The sequence below is a fragment of the Poecilia formosa genome, unplaced genomic scaffold (assembly GCF_000485575.1).
Source record: "Poecilia formosa unplaced genomic scaffold, Poecilia_formosa-5.1.2 Scaffold332, whole genome shotgun sequence".
In the NCBI taxonomy this organism is placed as follows: Eukaryota; Metazoa; Chordata; class Actinopteri; order Cyprinodontiformes; family Poeciliidae; genus Poecilia; species Poecilia formosa.
The window spans coordinates 523,344-543,595 of record NW_006800271.1 but is presented as its reverse complement, the minus strand read 5'-3'; the positions used below and the strand labels follow the sequence as shown (position 1 = coordinate 543,595).

The window sequence follows — 20,252 nt, the reverse complement described above, 5'->3', positions numbered from 1 at the left end:
GAGAGGAGAGAAACCAACCGAGAGTGAGACACTAACATTAACGCAGCTTTTCACTCCCGACATGTAAAACGGTCAATGTAAAGAAAAAAAAAAAAAAAAAAAAAAAAAAAAACGACCACACTGGCAATTTATTCAGCACTTTGATCAATTTATTTTTGGTTTTTATATCTCTCAGATGTTTGTCTCAGAAAGCACTATAAAATAACTGAAAAGATTTAATGTATTTTAAAGCGTTTTGGATGTTTAGTTATATATTTATTTCACAGAAAATAAACTCAAGTATTTACTGAGAAAGTTTCCAAACACCTAAAAAGGTAAAAATAAATAATTTTATTTGAGGGACCAACAGTGACCCCAAATGGTGGTTTTATGTCTCTGAAACTTTCCAGATTTTTTTCCTCTTTCTTTTTTTTTTTTTTTTTTTACTTTTTTCAAGAGGTTGTGAAGAGTCTGTATCCTACCAGCTCTGGGAAACTCTCTCTGCTGCCTTATTTTGAATACAATACGAGATAGTTTTCTCTAAAGGCAAAAAGATATTCATCTACTTCCCACCCTCTGAAGCCAGGTGTTTCTGCCAGACACTGAGACGATTCTGAAAGTTTATATCTATGAAAGGAAATCATTTCTGTCATCCGTCCCCTCATGCTTCCTCAGGATAAGGGATTACATTGAAGTGAATCTCATTGTTAGGAGCTGCACTTTTTTTTGGAATAAATTGAACTCTATTGATCTGACTCTGATAGGCGTTGGGTTTGAATTCAAACTTCTGTTTCACTGTAAACTTCAGAAAGATAACTTTTGATGGGATCTGAAACTTCGATTTTCATAACTTGGTAGTTTTTCCAAGTACAAAAACAAACCTCTTCATGTGATTTTAAATTTATTCATTGTAGTTTCTCTCCAGACCTTTAAATAATTTTTTTTTAAAAGCATACGAGTCATTTTCAATAATCAAGTCAAAATTGAATGTAAGGAATAATGTTTATAATATTCAGACCTTTTTTTGGTTTGATCAAATGTCTTGTAATCACATGTAATACAGGTCAACTGATCTACAAATAATATAAAGTTAAATATAAGATGTGTCCAAACTTAGGAACTGTGGGGAAAAACAACTGTGGCGACCCCTAAAGAGAAAAACTGAAAGAAAAAGAAGTCCAAATTCAGGGGCAGCATCTACTTGGCTGACGTAGGTCGGGTCCTTCGTTGACCCAGAAAACCAGAAGTGACCAACTATGAAATTGGATGGCTTAGCCATTACATTTTTATTTCCTACCCTTCCCTCTTTCAATGTCCTATCGCCTAGCAGCCGTGACATTGCTAAACACAAACTGGTAAAACTGGAGCTCAAAATATTGCTTGTAATTTTTGTACCGCCATTTAATATATTTAGATTTAAAACTATTATCCGTCTTCTGGTTCATCCGCTATCATTATAAGAACTAAAGTCTCCTGTTCGACCCACAATGAAACTTGATATGATGGTTTAAGAAGGATGCATCAGACTCATCTCTCATATTCAGTGAAAAGAATGAATTAAAGTCGGCCGCATTCGGTGAAGCCGTCATCGAATCTGGAGAGCCGACGGTCTCATCGATGTGATGTGATATGCGACACTCGAAGGATGCGGACCCTGAATTTGACTGATACTGTGATGAGCAGTGCTTCTAAATGACTAAGGTTTTACAAAAACAACATAAACATGTAACTGTGAAGTACGCAGACAAGAAATGAGTTGTTCATTGGCCTTAAATAGGGCATGGACTGGTATGAAAGGTAACACTAGCTGGGTAATTAGTTTAGTCTGTGGGTGTTGTAGCCTCTCAACTGTAATTTTCAAACACTCAAGGTAATTTAGAGTGTTTTTCATGACTGAAAATTATTTGAAAACTGTCAAAGCAATGTTTTATTTTATTTTATTTTTTTTAATTATATAAAACTCTAAAAGCCTTTCAGCTGAGTGGCAGTGTGCAGTAATAGGTGCAGGAAGGTTCATCCATTTTCTTTGTTTGGTATCTCAGTTGTTGAGTTTTTAAAACCACAGGAGTGGAACAACCACCTGCTAAAGCCTTAGAATCTCCTGAAAAAACCCTAAAATCTCTTCTGCCTGTACAATACATTTATTAATAATATTAAGAGCAGTACGCAGCCATACTTAAATATGTGTTCTTCTGTTTTCGTTCTAATACAACAGTCAGTATAATGAGGCATGACCTGTTTGTTAATAAAGACGGATGTTATCTACATGACACTAAGAAACCTACAAGCAAAAAAAAAAAAAGGTACAACAGACTGGAAAACAAAATAAAGCAAAGAAAAATGCAACAGAAATCGTAAAGTGAGTTCAGTCCACAAGAACAGCTGGAGGACGACGGTTCTGAGGAATATGAAGGCTTCAGCCGGCCTGCTTTCCCTTTCTGTAAACCAAACCAGATCAGAAGGAAACTGCCTGTTTCACATTATTATTTCAGATGGAAATGAAATGTGAAGACTTTAAGAATTTCAGTAATTCTGATATGGAGGAATGGCATCAAGACAAACATTTCCCAGTAATCAATTCTTACAAACTGGGAGAAAAAGTCTTCCTGTTATTCTTCTGTTCTGAAGTATAAAAAGCCTTCGATTTCCGATTTTACCCCAGTGGAGGTTTCAGTTCATTGTTAAATATGCAGGTATCTTTAAACAACACGTAGAATAAAAGCAGAACTAAAAAGAAAATTGAACAGAAATAAATCAGTGTGTACCCACAAAACAACGTTCTACTGAGGAAAAAAGGCTCAAAGCGCTGCACCGTTCCTCACCATCCAGTCACATTCCACCTGAAAACAGGCCAACAGAACTGGTTTCAGGTTTTTAAATTTCATTTTACACATTATTATCGATGATGTGATTAGATTTGAGCTGGAAAGCGAACCTGAGCCTGTGTCCTTTTTCAAACATTTCATTTGTTTCAACCCCTTCCCCTCCAGCCTCCTCCTCCTGAATGTGTTAACAGTCTATTCACCAGCTAAAAACGAAAAAAATAACCAACAAAGTGTTTTTTGTTTCTCCATTTTTTTAAACTCTTAAGGCAGCAATATTGTACATGTCATTCAGCTGAGTTATTTCAAATCATATGCTGTATTTTTCTTTTTTTTTTTTCTTTTTTTTTACAGTATTACAACGTAAATCTCCGCAGTGAGCCTTGCTTCTCCACAGCCCTTATGGAGAGGTCAGTGACGGCGAGAAAGCAAACTCGTCCTTCCTCCACTTCTCCTCCAGTTCTGTTTAACGTCCTGAGAGGACGGCAAAGGTTCTGGTCCGACAGTGGGAAGGGGACTGAGGCGGAGCTGCTGCTGATAGTGGTGTCCAGGTTTGGTGTGGAGCTGTTGCTGGGGTTACGGCAGAGGGAAGCTTAGTCCAGCGGTTTGCCTCCGTCAGCCTTCTGGTCCAGGCGGCTCTTGCTGCTCTTCACCATGTAGATGAAGTAGGTGAGCGTCTCCTTCTCGTTCACAGGTATATTCCTGAAGTGACGACTCACGGTCTGAGGAGAAACAGAAAAAAAGTTAAAAATGAATAAAAAGGTGGTCATTCGAGGTGAAGTTGCCGAGCTAAACCACTGCTGGACCCGGAGTTGGCTTTTAATGGAGAAATATAACAAGCTGGGTCACATCACATCATCTCAACTCGGGGTGGGCCATACAAACTTACAAGATGAAGATTAAAAAAATGTATTTTAGGTAATAAACTGTTTAGCCGGACAGTGACTGGAAAGCACAGCATTCGTGGTGTCACCATCAAATATTGTCTTAAAAAAACACCTGATCTGAAATTAGCTTCTTAGAGACACCATTTACTTAAAGGGCCAGTATTATGTAAAATCAATTTGTTTTTAGTTTTACATGTTGTTATGTTATTTCCTCATCAAAAACATACCTGGAATGTTGCCTTGATTCTTTCATGCATGTTTGAGAAATCCTCTAAACTCCTGTGGCAACCATTCAGCTGAGCAAAACGCCTGGGTGGACCTAGCCCCGCCTTTGAGGCGCAGCTCCTCCTCTGAGCAACAGTTTCCAAGTTTCTGCCTCTCAGATCAGTATTCCCCTTCACCTCCCCAACTCAGTTCCTTCAGACTAGCCAGCAGCAACTAGCAAACACCTGGCGGAACTGCAAATCTACTGAGCTCATTATATCAGCTACTTCTTACTGCAACGCTGGTAAAAACATTGTTAAATGATTAACAGAGGCGTTGTTATGCTGTTGTTATAGGCAGAAAGAGGAGGAGTTTTCCAAGAGACAGAGGTCCAATTTCAAGGAGTTAAATTGTAAAGTAAAATTTTTTTAAGTCATATTTATACATATGGCATATACATCACTTTTATTACAACTGATGGTGGTAACTGACAGTCAGTTATTTGACTGTGGTATAAAGTGAGACTATATGCCAGGAAAATACATGATACTGTCCCTTTAAAAAAGTGATTTATACCACTATCTGCACAGTAACTCCACTTAATCATATTTTAAAATGTATTCATTTTTATTGGTACGCTAATGGAAACAAAACTGGAGACAATAGTGAGAAGAACATTTGTGATCAAACTGTCAGTTTTTTTTTGCTTTTTTTTAACATCAATAGCATATTTATCATGAAAAAGATAAATAAAGATTCTTATCACGGTTAGAGATTTATCACAATAAATGATAGATGTCCATCTGTTCCGGTAAATACTTAATCCTCTCCTTTGCCTTATTAAATTTCTGCTAAGGATGCAAAGTGAAGAGACCTTATTTGACTTTATTATTACACCTCTAAGCAGCTTTGGAGACTTCTTCTGGACCCAGCAAATAGTTTGTGGGTAAACAATTTTCAGCGCTCAAATCGGGAAGTATTTAGTAAAAGGCTGATGAACCATTTCTCTCTATTATGTCCCAGTTAAAAATCATCTCAATATCCCAATTGTTTATTAATTAACCAAAAGAGTTTGTTAGCATGGATCCATGTCTATGCTCAAACACTGTAGTGACAACACATTTGACAACAACAGTCGTAAACTATTTACAAAGAAATAAAACCTCATGAAATATCTCAAGTTACAAAAGGATTGTTAGACTGTTTTGGTAAAAAAAAATGTTCAAAAATGTTTTGTTTTTTTTGTTTCCCATAAACTGAAAGCAACTGTGTGAGAACCTCGTTTGGGCATGACTAAAATGATGGCTAAAACCATTTCAAACACATTTTATACGCATCTCGTAAATATCGTCAACCTGAAAATAAAACTGCTTTTTTTAAATTGTCTATGGTGTATTATGAAATAGTTTTAGGAAAGTGTGAATTTCCACATCACTAACAGACAAAGAAACATATAGAGCACCCCCTGTTGAACTATGTGGGAAATTACTTCAAATGGCTCACCTGTCCAGAATAAATGAAGGCCTGTTTTCTAACAATAACAAACTGAAACTGACACCAAGTTTTGAACCCAGTGGAAAATTGATACAAAGTAGTTGGAGGTGTTAATGAAGTTCCAACTGAGTTTGAGCACAGCATGCTCTTTTTTTTTCTTTTAATCAACAGCAAGACAAAACCTTTATCATGCATGACAAAACTCAAAAACACAACAAGACACATTTAAGACAAACTGAAGGATCTGACCATCTGTAAGAGTATGCAACTGAATATAGAAGCTGATGCGTAACTTGCTATTGATAGAACGCTGTGTGTGTGCGCGGGTGTTTACCTCTGCCAGCTGGGCCTTGTTGAGGCCGGGTCTGGTCTGCAGCTTGTAGTGTCGCTTGTAGCGTCTCAGCGTGTTCACCTGCAGCTGGAACAGATCCACCTGAACACACCAACACAGTGATGAGAACGTTTTACGTCAAGAAGCAGAAGACGGCCTTCTGATCTGTTCTTTGACCAATGGCAACTTTGAGGAAGTGAACAACTGGTTTTACAATTAAAACATGTAGGAAAGCTGTGTGAAGAACATCCCCATGACTTCAGGTTTTTTGGTCGTGCAGCTGTGAAACCAACTCGAATCATCACCCTCCCACCACCTTGTGGTTTGAGGTGTTTGGTTGCCACCTGACATGATGATGTGAATTGCTACTGAACATCTCTATGCTGGTCTCGTCTGTCCAAAGAAATGTGTCAGATAAAACTTTGCAAATCTAAATCTTGCTGGATCTCCTCCAACCCTTCCAAACAAGTCGCTCTTGTTCAACCTTTTCCTGTCACGTTTTGAACTTTTACATGCTGAGACGTGTAGTTCCTGGGCTGGAGCTCTTTGTTTTTTTTGGGTTTTTTTGGAGTTTCCCTGAGCATCACACACGCTGACTTTGGACTGAATTTTCAAGGAACATTCTAGAAATAAAAGACTTGCTTTATTTACATTGTATGTGAGTATATATTATAATCTCCTTTGACTGAAAAATATTTTGTTATTGCAATTTATGGAGCAGGTTTTCCTTGTGTTTTGTGGACTTAAATTCTGCAGTTTCTCTCTGAAACTAGAGTTTATTTTTAAAGCACTGAATAATAAAACTGTTATTCAGAGCATTTGAATGTTTCCATTATTTCAGATCATATGCATAATGGTAACTACCTGGTGCCCCACAGATATGCATTGAATTAAATTTTACAATATTATCTAATTTACTTTTGAAGCAACATTTACACATGTCAGCTGGTGTGAGAACGTTTACTAGTTCCAGCAGTCCACTTTAACCCAGCTTACCTCAGGCACTTCCACATCATGGTCAGGGGATTCCCCTCCATCATCACTCGTCTTCCTCTTTCTCTTGTTGCGGACGCTCTGGATGAAGTTCTTGTGAAAATCACAGATGTAGAGATGCCGCACCTGGAAGGTAGGAAAACAACTTCAGGTCAACCATTGGAAATGAAAGCATATTTCTGCCATGATTATGGTATCATGCTATAGCAAATATTTTAAAAAGCTGTGATTTTGAGAACACTGAAGTTCCAAGAAAGAGTAACTTTTTCAGCTGTTTGGAAATATTTTTATTCACAAAAAATATTACTCTGATATTAGGCTAACACTGTTTTAACACAATGGGTCGACACCTGTTGTATAGCTGACAGCAGGAAAATATGTTAGCAAATAAACCACCTAATTGATCGACTTAATATTACTCTATTAATAAGACAAGAAAAAGGTATAGTTTGATCAATAAACATTTTTATGTATGTCAAAGCTGATGTTTAAAATCCAGATGAAATACTTATATTGAATCATTCTAGCGTGAAGAAATGGCTCTTCCTGATCAATAAATAAAAGCAACAATATTACACTAGTGTTTGAGGAAATACAGTGAGACTGTGAAAGTAAGGCGTTTTAGTTGAAAGTTAGGATTTTGTAAGAATCTCATCCCATGTTGTGCCTAGTGTAGGGTTAAAAAGTTAGTTTGCAAAGTTATTCATGTTTGTTTTGTAGTACCAACATGGTGTTTTTATTCTATCATAAACTTGTTGAACATTTCTTAGAAGTAAACAGTTTCCTGCTTTGAACATGATAAGAGCTATTGTTTTACCCGATATTGCAACTGTCTTTGCCAGTTGTGATCTAACTTGATTCATTAGTTGTTCAGTATCACTAAGAATATTCTTTAACAAATTCCCCTATGGTTGATCAGTTGTTTTTACCGATGTATTTTCGTCGGCGAAAAACGACAAAATTTAGCCCTGCATCTTTAGAAAAGCTTACTAACCACACACACAAAAAAATAAAATAAAGATTAAGCCACAAACAGAGCATAGGGGGTGTGTTAGAAAAAAGTGACACCGCTGGAAGATGATGCGGGCCGACAGTGCTGTCCTACATAACGCCTGACGGTTAAAGTCGCAGTCAACATGCGGGACTCCGTAAACAACAGCAGCACATCGACAACAGCTGAGGACTTCGAGTCCCAAACTTCTTTTTAACGGAAATTTCAGTAAACATTCAGAAAAAAAAAAGTGATCTTACACTCTTGTCGATGTCCAGCTTCAGCTTCTTCTGCGATATGCTCTTCTGAATTCTCTTGCTGAAGGAGGCGTTTCCAGCCGAGCGGCCGCAGCGCTCCCCGTCCTCGATCAGACAGCAGCTCTGGCCGTAAAACGGTGGAGCCGGCGGGCCGTCGTGGCTGTCCTCTTCTGTGCTGAACCCATTCATTCTGCACGTTTGCGGTGAAATTCAAGTCCAAGTAATAAATATTCACCAGAACAACGTTTGTATCCGACTACACGTCGTGTTGGTTTTTTTTGTTTTTGTTTGTTTGTTTGTTTGTTTTTATACAAGGCGACCAGACAGTTGGCTAGCCAAGTAGCTAACTCGGCTTAGCGGCTAATCCCGCAGCTAACAGCCGTCGTCGTCTGTGACTCTGACCGACTCGAACTGAGATGCATCCGGGTTAAAAACATTCCACTCATCGGATTCACGGGAGTTAAAACAAACCGCGGCTAGGGCTGTTTAGCTACGGTGCTAACCGGCGGAAGAAGGTGGAAGAGCCGCCGCTGAGGCTGGATGGAATTCCTTCGGTGAGAACCACCGCACTCTGTCCCTGCAGTCGCCCGTTACTCTGTCGTCAACGACCTCATCTGATTTCTTCACTAAGTAGCGACAACTGGTCACCACAATCAAAGCAACTTTAACGGAATTCTAACAGTTGACACCTCCAAAACTGCGACACTCTTTTAGAACTGCTCGGTACAATGGAACATGCTCCGTCCGTGTGGCGGAAGTTCTTGCCCTGGACGGTGATTGGCCAACTTTTTCCTGAAGGCGGGCTTAATTTACAAAATCTATATTCTTATTTGATGTAGCAAACATCAGTTTTCAACCGTTTTCTACTATGAAAAGGCGTTGAATATGGCGTTAGAAACAGTTAGATCAGATGGCCTTTTAATTACGCAGCAGCACACATAGGAAATTAAATATTTACGGTACTAAGTTTCACAGTTAAGTTATTCAAGTTTCAATAATATAGTTGATAGATAGATAGATAGATAGATAGATAGATAGATAGATAGATAGATAGATAGATAGATAGATAGATAGATAGATAGAGTTTGGTCAAGTTTTGCCTCATTATGCCATAGTTAATATTACAAGTCTTGATAAATTTTTTTACTCCTTTAAAGTCTACAAGAATGTGAACTTAATTAAACACGTTTGGTGAATTACTTTCTATTTCTACCCGCAGTATACTGAACGGAACAGCATTCATTCTGGACTAAACCATAATGCAATCCTCTTGTGCATCACAAGGTGGAGACAAAAGCTTACTAATAAATTTGAAAAGAAGGGCAGCAGCACATCTCTTTAAAGATTGTATAATATTTTTGGCATTCTCAGGAATTCTAAATTGTATAAAATGGATAATCTGGAGGGGTTTATGTATCACTCTTAAATCACTACTCCAGTTTATTGAAGTTGTTAGTTCCTGAACAGCTCTTGAAGTGTCAACACAGCAATAGAATCATTTTGAGGTCTGAAGTTTAAGTGGGTGCTCGTCTTCCCAGATAGGAGCCCTATTCTATCACTATCCTATTTATTATGTGTAAATGGTGTTAGTGTGAGGAAACTGTTTCAGTAAGTTGTTCAGATCATTGCCAGTTAGGTGTGTTGGTCAAGCAGCTTCTTCTCTGTTACATGTTGTCAGAGGAGAACATCTTCCCTACAACATTTAAATTTATCATTATACCCCCTAACAAGTGAAAATGCACCATAATTTATCACAGATGGAGTCAAACACATTTTTGTCTAAGACAAGTCAACGGTGAGCTTCACCTGACACACACCAGTTGTTTTTGCCAGTCGATGTTTCTCATGAAACAAAGAACCCCTTGATATTAACCATATTGTCCAACTATGACAATCTGATTGCACATATTAACGTTCATAACAAACACTATGATTTTTGTGCTTTTGGTTTGAAACAGTTCCCTGATCTCAGCCACATCCAATACCCTGAACACCCTCCCTGAACAAATGGCAACAAATTGTTGCAAAAGCTTGGCTGTTATGGCAGATTGTTTCCTTGAATTTATTTTAGAAGGCAGCAATTTTAAAACCGAGCTTCTGAATACTAGTGTAATTTTGCTGTCATTTTCCAAATGTGATATTTGCCCTTGTATTCACACTGCCTCATCTTGCTGAGCTGATAGCTTAATGTAGGAAAACAATGTAAGAGGTCACACCATAAAAGAACGAATGAAAGAGCAAAAGGCATTTGGATATCTTATCTTTTCCTGAAATGTTTCTTAACCCAGTAAACACTTTTTAAAGAGTATTTTTGATGGTGGCAGTGGGCAGGAATTTAATAACCTGGTGCCTCCCCTTGAGAGGAAGGAAATGCAGATTGTCCACTGACTGATTGACTTTAAAAGTGGCAGATGATGGAGCAGCATAACATTAACAGGATTCTCGTACTGCTATCATCAGGGAAATGTCTCTAAGAGGCAATAAGATGTGAAGTGGTCTCTCAGTGTATTCAAAGTTGTCCCCCACACATCAATCTGGGAGCGGGAGCGACAAGCTGAGCAATATGACATCCCTGGAGACTCTGGGAAATGGCCTGTGCTGAGAAGCTATGTTCACTGATGAGTAAATCACTGCTGCCTAAAAGCTCTGCCAGCTTCTGTGTGGGTAGAAGAAATGATTATGACATTAACATTTTGAAAAAAAAAAAAAGTGTTTTAACACGTTCAATCACTGAGATGATTGAAGTGAAAAGGGATGGAAGCGTGCCCAAAGAATCTATTTAAAGAGAAGAAGATTATTTTAAAGAGCTATCATAAAGTATGCAGATGATCCTGTCATTGTCAGAGAATTTAATTTAAAGCCTTTCATAAAACAAATCAGGCATGCATTAGTTTGTAAAAATATCCTACCTAGAAATTAATCTATCTGTAATTCAGGACAAGGCCATGAATGTGTTTATAGCCATTCATCATGGGAATGCCCGTCTTTATAATTGTGTATTTTAATGATTTATTGAATCGTTCTTGTTCCAGGTTGGAAAGATGAAGACCCAAGTGCAATTACTTTTAAAATGAAGAATATATATCTTTCCATCCTTCCATGCTGTAGTTTGTTTATTGTGGAACTGGGCACGAGGTGGAGGTGGATAGGTCTTTCTGTTTTGGCTGGATTGCTTTTTTAAATATATGTTGTGACTTTAAAAAACCACCAGGTGTCATACTAGAGCAGCAGATCCTGTAGAAAACAGAGTAAACCGAAAGTGAAACTTAACTACACTACAAGAAAGTGTCATACTAAGGAAACACTTATTCCATTATCAATTTAAACATTTGGGATTGTGCAATATTACTTTTTTTTATTGTTCATATTGTTCATTGTTCAGACCTGGGAGAAACTGTTAAGCAGATTCATAATTTTTCTTCCAGAGAGACATAACTGTGGTGGAGCTCTAGAAAGAATTTTGTTGGGATCCTATTTAGAAAAAAAGTATCTGCATGGAAGTTTTTTTTTAAAGATTTAGACAAAACAAGACTGTGCTGGTTCCTCTGATAACAGTCCTTTAAATCCAAAACTTTCATTAAGTGATTAAACATTGAGGGATTGTTCCAACACAAGAGAAGAATTAGATTTGTGCTTCAGTACATGGACAAACACTGATTACTGTAAAAATGCAATATCTGGACTTCATAGTCATGTTTTCACATCTTCTCACAATTTATTTTATTCACAAAATGTCCTTCAGCAAGCAAATTTGCTCACAGACTAGACTACCTGATGTTGTCTAGTCTACCAAAACATCTACCAATGTTTTGATGTGTAACAAAGCCTTCAGGCCTAATATCACTGAAATACATTTAGGCACATTGTCTTCCACACAGGGCTCTGCCTCTTCATACCTGTGCTTGCTCTTCTGCTAGTGTGTCTGAAGAGTGTATGAAAAGCAGATGCTTTTCCAGTGGACAGACTGTGACTGGAGCCAATTATTCTGCCTGTCACAAAAAGGAACGGAACATTTCCTCCACTGTCTCCACGTCTGACTTGCCATAGAATGGGAAAGGACACGGAGGTCCGCTCCGCTCAGGAGGAATATTTCAAGTACGAAACTGTCTGAACATAATGATACGGTTTTCACTGAAGGGCTGGAACACAACCTACTCAAGTTGTGGGTCAGTAGAATGAGATGGATGGTGTTCAATCTGGAATACATGTTTTTGTGCGGCTGGTGGCCTTGCACAGCAAATATGTGAGGGAAAAGATTTCACAGTAAAATTTATGTTTTTAGTAAACTGACAAACCAGCTGATTTTGACTTTATAGTTTTTTGTCAATATGAAAAATATTTATCCTTCGAACATTATACTAATTTCAGAAAAAAAAAAAACTGAATGTCACAATGACATGAAAACATATTTGAACATATTTTGCAGATGAAGCATTTAAGTTTTTTGTTTTCTTTAATAGCTTAGACAGTAGTTAGCCTTGAGCTCACAACCAACCAATAGTAAAAAAAAATTAATAAAATCTAAAACTAAGTGTAGCTTAATGCAGTGGCAGAAGCTCACACAAGATCCATCCATCCATCCATCCATCCATCCATCCATCCATCCATCCATCCATCCATCCATCCATCCATCCATCCATCCATCCATCCATCATCTGCCCTTGTCCCTAGTGAGGTTGGAGGGGTGATGGTGCCTATCTCCAGCGTTCAACAGAAGAGAGGTGGGGTACACCCTGGACACCTGGTCACCAGTCTATTGCAGGGCCTCAGACAGTACATGAAAAGCTTTTAACCTTAAATTTAGGTACATTTACGTTTTAGAGGGAAAACATCTATATAAATCACTTCTAACAAATTCGTAGGTGTGATTTTGATCTTGGTGTTAACTCGAAAAGTTCTCTGAAACTACATGAAGTTCATCTTCGGAGATAAAAGGAACAAATCATGGAGCAAAAGTAATCATGACAACATTCACCAACTGGACTGAGTAACACTCAAAGATGCTGATGGCTTGAGTCTGTCAGGAACGGCTGAACATGACTGATGATTTTGTAACCATTTAAGCACAAAATCACAGCCACACACCAAGGTCATAGCATCTGCAGCCACAGAAACACTTTAAAAGTTTTCGAAATCGATTGGGAAATGTGATGGATAAGCCTGGAAGATGGCCTAAGTTTATTAATGTCACCATGCGAAGAATTAGGATACCAAGTCTCCATAGCAACAATTTGATGCTATGTACATTTCAGTTTGATATTAAGATAACTAATACCTTCTACTTTTCCAAAAGTATGTCATTTTTGTTAAACCTTTGTGTGACTACCAGAAATAATCAGTTTTGGACAGACAAAACCAATATTAAATATTGGAATTGATGTTAGATAAAGGATGACTATGGTAAAAGAACAGTGATGCTATGGCTCTGCCTTGAAGTCCTTATAAGAGTACAGTTCATCATTTGATACACCAAGACCCTTTAAATAGAAATCTGGTGGCCTGAAGAAGAAAACTAAAAATTATAATGTCACAATGTCTATCAGCAGAGCAACAAATGGCCAAATCACTGCAAAAGTGGTTCATCAGGCACAAAATCAAATTTCCCAAATTTAAAGACCAAAATAGTAAACCTGTAGGTTGAGACACATCACTGTCAAGAAAACATGTTTGTGAATTAAGGACACATTAACTATTTCTATGACCAGTTTACCAGGAGCCCTTGTTTATTGATTTTTAGAATTAAAGTCCTCCAGAGAGTTTTCCAGCAGAGAGGCATTCAGCTCGAAGCAGTTCCTACCTGGTGACTGTCTCAGTCATCAAAAAAAAAAAAATAAATAAATAAAACACCCAACGTGTATTGATTAAAATACAGTGGAGAAAAAAAATATATTAAAGAAGCATCAATACATGTATGGCCACCGCCAATGGCTTCAGTGCTCTGTTGGTAATGAAATCTAAAATATCAGGTCACACTGAGCTGCACAGGTCAGGGATCTGAAATCTGGCTGGAAAACACAGAATGAAATAACGATTCATTCATGATCAATTTCTGAGTTATGTTTACTGTTTACAATTTTCGGTGCATAACTGAGCATGTGAAACGGAGCCTCCTTGCCAAGCAGGGTGGCACTTTGACTTATTGCTTTCTGACCTTTCATGGCATTTGGAAAGGGCAACTCCACAGACAGATGGTGCATACTCATATGCAAATTGATAATGTTAGGTGAAAGCGACGGCAGAAGGCTGTCTCAGTAATTCAAACAATTTGCTCTGCGCCATGATAATGCTCTTTGTTGAGTGTGCTGTACTCGCTTTATTTGTTAGTTGTTGTTGAATTTCTATTTGCCTGAAAGCTATCTCCATGGAAGAAGAGAAGGTACATCAGAACCAATATTTTAACAGAAGACAACAACATAAAAATGTAATAAGTTAAAAATCTGACTTGTGTTTTGTTTGATAAAAGATCTTCCAAAATATTCCTGCCTCTTGAAGTGTTAACTTTTTCCTATTCATATATAAATTTTAAAGCATTTTATTGGGATTTCATATGAAAGACCAACACAAAGCGGTGCACAGTTGTAAAGTTGAAGACAAATGACGCAGAGTTTTTATGATTTATTGTAAATAAAATCGGAAAAGTATGGCTTACTTCCTTATCCATCCATCCATCCATCCATCCATCCATCCATCCATCCATCCATCCATCCATCCATCCATCCATCCATCCATCCATCCATCCATCCATCGAGTCACTGGTTAGGTTAAGATATAGATAATGCAGAAAAAACATTCTCCATTAGTGAATTCACATTTTTGTCAGAATACAATGATAACACAGAATTTTGTAAAATGCGGTTGCACTGATGGATAATTGTTTGGGGAAAAGGTCATGTTTCTGTTGACCTTGAACTTTGAAATTGATTTAATTTCAGGGAAATGAAAGCAATTTCTCTGAAAATTGCTCAGAGATAATTTTCTCTAAAAACATATTTAGTTCCTGACCTCAGCTACATGGAAATCTTTTTCGGTGCACACAGCTTCAGTTGTGAAATCAAAGTTGAACGTATTTGGCTTTACCTTCACACTATAGTGTTCATTAAAACAAATTTCTTGTTTTCTTGCTAGAAAAATATCTGTTTCAGAATATTTCATCTGGTTTTAAATCCAACATGTTTTTTTTTTTCATTTTATAAGTCACTTATGAGCAGACTATGATTTGTACAGGTCTCATAAACTGGATTATTAACATTCCTGCAAATGAACCGTTTTGTATTAACCTCCCTTCTATATGCAAGACAAAACTCAGGACCTGCATCTTAAACAGCAACCTGAAAAAAAAAGCTAATTTAACCAGACCGAATTCTAATATAGCGCCATGACGCCTCGGCTCAATCCTCCCTGCCACCCAAACATGAGCCAAACATATATTACTCTGTTGTGCCCACATTTCTCTAAAGGCAGTCTATCCCTGTTCTGAATGCCAGAGAGGAAGACAGGAGCTCATTCCTTTCTCATTCACCTTGTCTGTTCCAGCCGGAGTTGTGACAATTCAATCTGTTCACCGTCTTTCCAGATGATTTATGGATGCACCCCTGTAACCTCGCAATGTGGGGGGGATTTACATTGATCGAGCAGTCCTGTCCTTTCAACCTTCTCTATCCTCTCTTGTCAAAAAAACTAAATTTGTAGGGGAAAAGTGGCATCATTGGTTTAATTTTAAAAACATTAATACTAAATGTGAAACCCAAACTTATTAGACTCTAAAATTATTATTTTTAGACAAGTCATGCATCTGCAATAAGTTTGGAATCTACAAAAATTAAAACCAGGACAGGATCATGGGATGGATTTAAGTCATGCATCATCTATACCTACCGAATCCTGTTAGGGCAGCGGAGTGCGACTGGGGGGGTAATCCCTGGGCATCTATCCATCCATTTCATTTATACATTTTATCAATCTACCCATCTATCAATCCATCACACAGACTGGGAAATCAGTAGATTGTACATTATGGTAATAATCCACAAATGAGAAAATGCAGATTTCACATCCGGTTTTTGTGTTAAGAAAGACAGAATAACATAATAAAGCACTGTTCCCACATCACCTTAATAAAAGTTTGATATTGTATCATCATCATCATCATCATCATCATCCTCATCATCATCATCATCATCATCATCATCATCATCATCATCCTCATCCTCATCCTCATCATCATCATCATCAATAACTTTAATAATATAAAGATAATTGAAAATATCAAACAAAATGAGAAAGCTAAACATACAACAATGCAACAATGTAAATAAATGAAAAAAAAAACAGGACATAGTAAACAAAGCAGTAAAACAGATAAAAGTTTCGTAAAATCTGAATCTCAGTTGAGTTGAATTTTTTAAGTGTAGAATAGAATTTATTTATTTTTTGCTTACACATTTTGCATGGCTGCTGCAGAATTTATTGGCATATCAAAAAAATTCAACCTCATTAAACTCTACAATGTTTGCTGCACATGTGGGCCACTTCTACAGTTTGATGCCAATCTGACCCTATAATAATGTCAGTTAATCTCACATCAAGATGCTGAATACTTTAAACTGGAAGCAAAACTGATGCAATGAGTTCATTCCTAATAAATGTGGTTATTGATTATCTGATTATCTGGGAGATTTTATGGAATTTTATTCACATATTTGATTCCTTAAAATGAAAATTAATAATTATTATGAAAATAAACAGTGACATCATGCTAAAACTAATGAATTTTGCTCCTTCGACCCCACATTACCTGTGCTGTTATGAACAGAAGTTAATCAATTTCTACACACGATTTAAAGCTGTGATAGGATTTGAAGTTCCAAAAACAGTCTCTTTCATTTCCACAAATTTAGAAGAAACAAATTTTTTAAAATACACAATGGGAAAACAGAAGAGCAGAAACATCTGCTTTTTATTGCTTTACACTTGGAATATGAAAGGTGGCCAGTGAAAGGTATCCAGGGATCCAACAAAATTTAAATATTTATCTGAGTTTTTCTTTTTATTTCTTTCCTCAAAGTTAAACTCCTTGAAATCATTTAGAAACATAATTACTTCTTAAACATCAAGGATTTAGCTTTTAGTTTTAGAAATGTCTGTGACAACCAGCTTCAATCTGACATTAAAAGCAATTAAAAAGTCATCTGATGTTACTAAAAACTTTGTCTATGGATCATTTTTCAAGCTTTAAATCTCTGTTTCTTCTTCTCTCACTGCTGTTATTAAAATAAACTGGCGAGTTGAAGAAGAGTTCATCCTCCTGCCTGAGACAATCTCCTCCTGCCTCATTGAGATTCATGTTAAATACTGTGAGTGTCAGAAAACTGGAGGAAACACTTAAAAAGTTCAATTGATTGATTAATTAAGTTAGTCAGCTCTCATTCTTGTTAGGGCAGGGAAATGAACTCTGGCTGAAGATTAACCCTTACTATGCATACATTTTACATTATTTTTCTATAAATGCCAATAAGTTGCTAACACAAAGTTAATAAAATTTTACTTGATTTGGTTCTATTTTTACTGAAAATGTTTCTCCAACATTTCTCCATGTAATTCTAGAAATTAACTTATGTTTAAATATCCAAAATGCAACAATACTGTGCTGAATATCTGAGCTAAAATTTCAATACACTGAGGCAAACTTTAAATATTTTCTTATTAACTGCTACATCATGGTCACATTCTCTCTCCATTTGTTCTCTGTCATCCTTCTCAATATTCTTTTATATGGTACTTGACAGCTTCATGACTTTTTTTTTCTAAGGCAGAGATCCTACATAAATGAAAAGTCAAATTGGGGCTGTGAGTGACACAGGACCGCTCTGTCTGCAGAACAGAAAATTAGATTAGGTTTCATGAGGTTTGGGGAGAAAATTGAGAAGTCAGCGACAATGAAAAGCTCAGCTGGACTTTTATAAAAAGCCAAGTATTGCATCTCATCTCAGGGGAGAAAATGAGGAGGCAGGGGACAAAGCACCATGGAGGTGAAAATGAATTGCAGTGCTAGATTGGAAAGCGTGTTTAAATGAACTGCTTGTTTTTGTTTTCTTTCTGTTTGATCAAAGGCAAGAACTCTGTAGAAAAACAAGATTTTCCTGATAACTAAACAGATAGAATCTGTGTGACTATTATTTCCATGACGATAAATAATGAGAACAAAGGCTTTTTTCTTTGGGTCCAAAAGGTGGGGAAAAAAAGCACAATTAGTTGAGAGTCAAGGTTGGGTTGTGAAACGGAACTAAAAAATTATTTAATCATATATTAGTCATGATTTAACAAGAAGGTCATTCCTGTCTTATACAGGAACTTGTTGGTTTGATATAAATCATTTGAATGCCTCTTTGTGTGCTTAATCAAGTTATCTTTTTCCAATATTAAAATTTTGTCTGTGAGGGAGAAAAAATATTTTTACAGCACTGTCAAAAAATATAATTCCATATTTTAATTGAATTGTTCAAACAGATGACCTGTTTTATGTTTCTGCTGTATCACCAAATTGAAACAACACAGAAAAGAGAACAAATCACACAACTTCACCGCGAGTGTTTGAAACCTTCTGTTGGATTTGGATTTGTTGACCAAATCCCATACATTTATTATTTTAAGGAAAAATTTGCCAGATAAGACATTACATTTGAAGAACTGCTACTAAAGCTGCAAACACAACGCCAACCTGCAAATGTTCCAACTGAGTTATCAGACCCTTATTTTAGACCATTATCACTTGCTAAAAGTCGCAGAACAACCACACCAATTAAAAATATCCTTAATGAGGCCAAAATACCAGCAGCCCACTCAAACTAACTTGACATTTAAACTTAATTTGTTGGGTTAATTAGCATGAAACGTCCACAGGAAAAGGGCACATCTAAAAAGAAAACCTTTGTCTTTAAAAGGGCCAAACTTGAGGCTAAATACAGTTTCAGCATTTTCAGTATGATAGCAACATAGATGCGTTTAGAAGGTCTATTTGAGACTCTATAAATCTGATCCTTAATTTGAATATGAGTAATGTTCTTATCCATCAATTTATACAAAATGTTCAAGTGCAACTTTTGTCTTGTCAGATTCTCCATTTTTTTCACTTCTGTCCACTAGATTTTTAATTTCTCTATATCATTTAACAGAATTCCTATAAAGCCCAGAATATTATTACTATCATTCATTTCCCATTTACTCTGTAAACTCTCTTTTGTGTATTTACCTCCTTGAGAAAGACAAAGTGAATATTACAAAATGACTTTTTATAAAAAAGACCAGCCTGCATTAGCTGAATATACTTATAACTGCAGTTAAATTACATTTTTAAGAGGAGGAAAAAGGGGCTCCTTTTAGATCATAGCAATACCAACCCAGAGGGGAATAAAAGGCATTAGCAGCTAAGCTGAAATGAGAATATTATCACTGTAATTTACCAACTTGACTATACAACACAGAAAGTTATTAATATTATATTTTTAAGTTAACTTGTGCCCATTTGAAAATAGGCTAAGTTTAAGAGTAATAGAATAATTTTTACAGCTGCACGTCCTTTTTTACCATTCTTAAAAAAAAACTATTTATTGAACTGAAGGTGACAAATTGTAGTTGTGGAAATACAATATTTACAATGTTTCCTTAAAACTTTGCTCCTCAGCAGTGCAGAGCCTGTTTTCTGTTCTCTCTCTTCTCTGGCCATTCTGAAACCAGTCAGGCATATAATTGTCGTAATAAGTATGGTGTGTAGTTCCCATCCTTGTTGTTGCAAAGAATTATGCTTAATTAGAGACGATTGATTGCCACAATAACAAAGGTTCCTTTGGCAATCATTTGTGTGCTGCAGTCTTATGTCTCTACTTCTGTCAAAAGCAGATCTGTTTTTACTTTCTTTCTTTTTTTTTAAATAAAGATCAGACAAAAACATTGCGTGACCTCAGAGTCTCCTTGGAAATCTGTTCTCAACACCCGTCATCTGTTTCATCAAGCTCAAAATATGGGGACTGGACCACAGGCCACTATTTACACTGACAGAAAAATCAAGAGATGCTGTCATTTTGACAGATATCAATAGTGATGTGCAGTCCACAAAAACACACCATTAGTAGTAAAGGCTGCTTTTTATTGCATAATAATATTCACAGGTTAGAAATTGATCCACTTACTGTAAAAATCAAATCAAGAAAGTGTTTTTTTCTTAAAAGAAATACACAGGAGGCACTGAAAAAGTAGTACTCCATCTTTGTAGTTTTTTTGTGATATAGCACTAGCTTA

At 36.7% G+C, this 20,252-nt stretch overlaps 1 protein-coding gene across 1 annotated transcript; it reads right to left on the bottom strand.

Annotated features, from left to right (window-relative positions):
- Window positions 1-2,104: 2,104 nt before the first annotated feature.
- sap30l (sap30-like) lies at window positions 2,105-8,744 on the bottom strand. The gene is made up of 4 exons (XM_007573538.2): window positions 7,962-8,744; window positions 6,714-6,836; window positions 5,721-5,819; window positions 2,105-3,523 (listed from the first exon to the last, which is right to left on the bottom strand). Exons 1-4 carry the CDS (start codon window positions 8,145-8,147, stop codon window positions 3,395-3,397), a joined length of 537 nt encoding a protein of 178 aa, XP_007573600.1. The 5' UTR covers window positions 8,148-8,744; the 3' UTR covers window positions 2,105-3,394.
- Window positions 8,745-20,252: the final 11,508 nt, after the last annotated feature.

Coding starts and splice junctions, on each gene's coding strand:
- sap30l (XM_007573538.2), bottom strand. CDS start 8,147: ATGAATGGGTTCAGCACAGAAGAGGACAGCCACGACGGCCCGCCGGCT. Junction 6,837..7,961: donor AGCTGGACATCGACAAGAGT/GTAAGATCACTT, acceptor CCTACCTTCCAG/GTGCGGCATCTCTACATCTG. Junction 3,524..5,720: donor ACAAGGCCCAGCTGGCAGAG/GTAAACACCCGC, acceptor GTTTCTCCTCAG/ACCGTGAGTCGTCACTTCAG.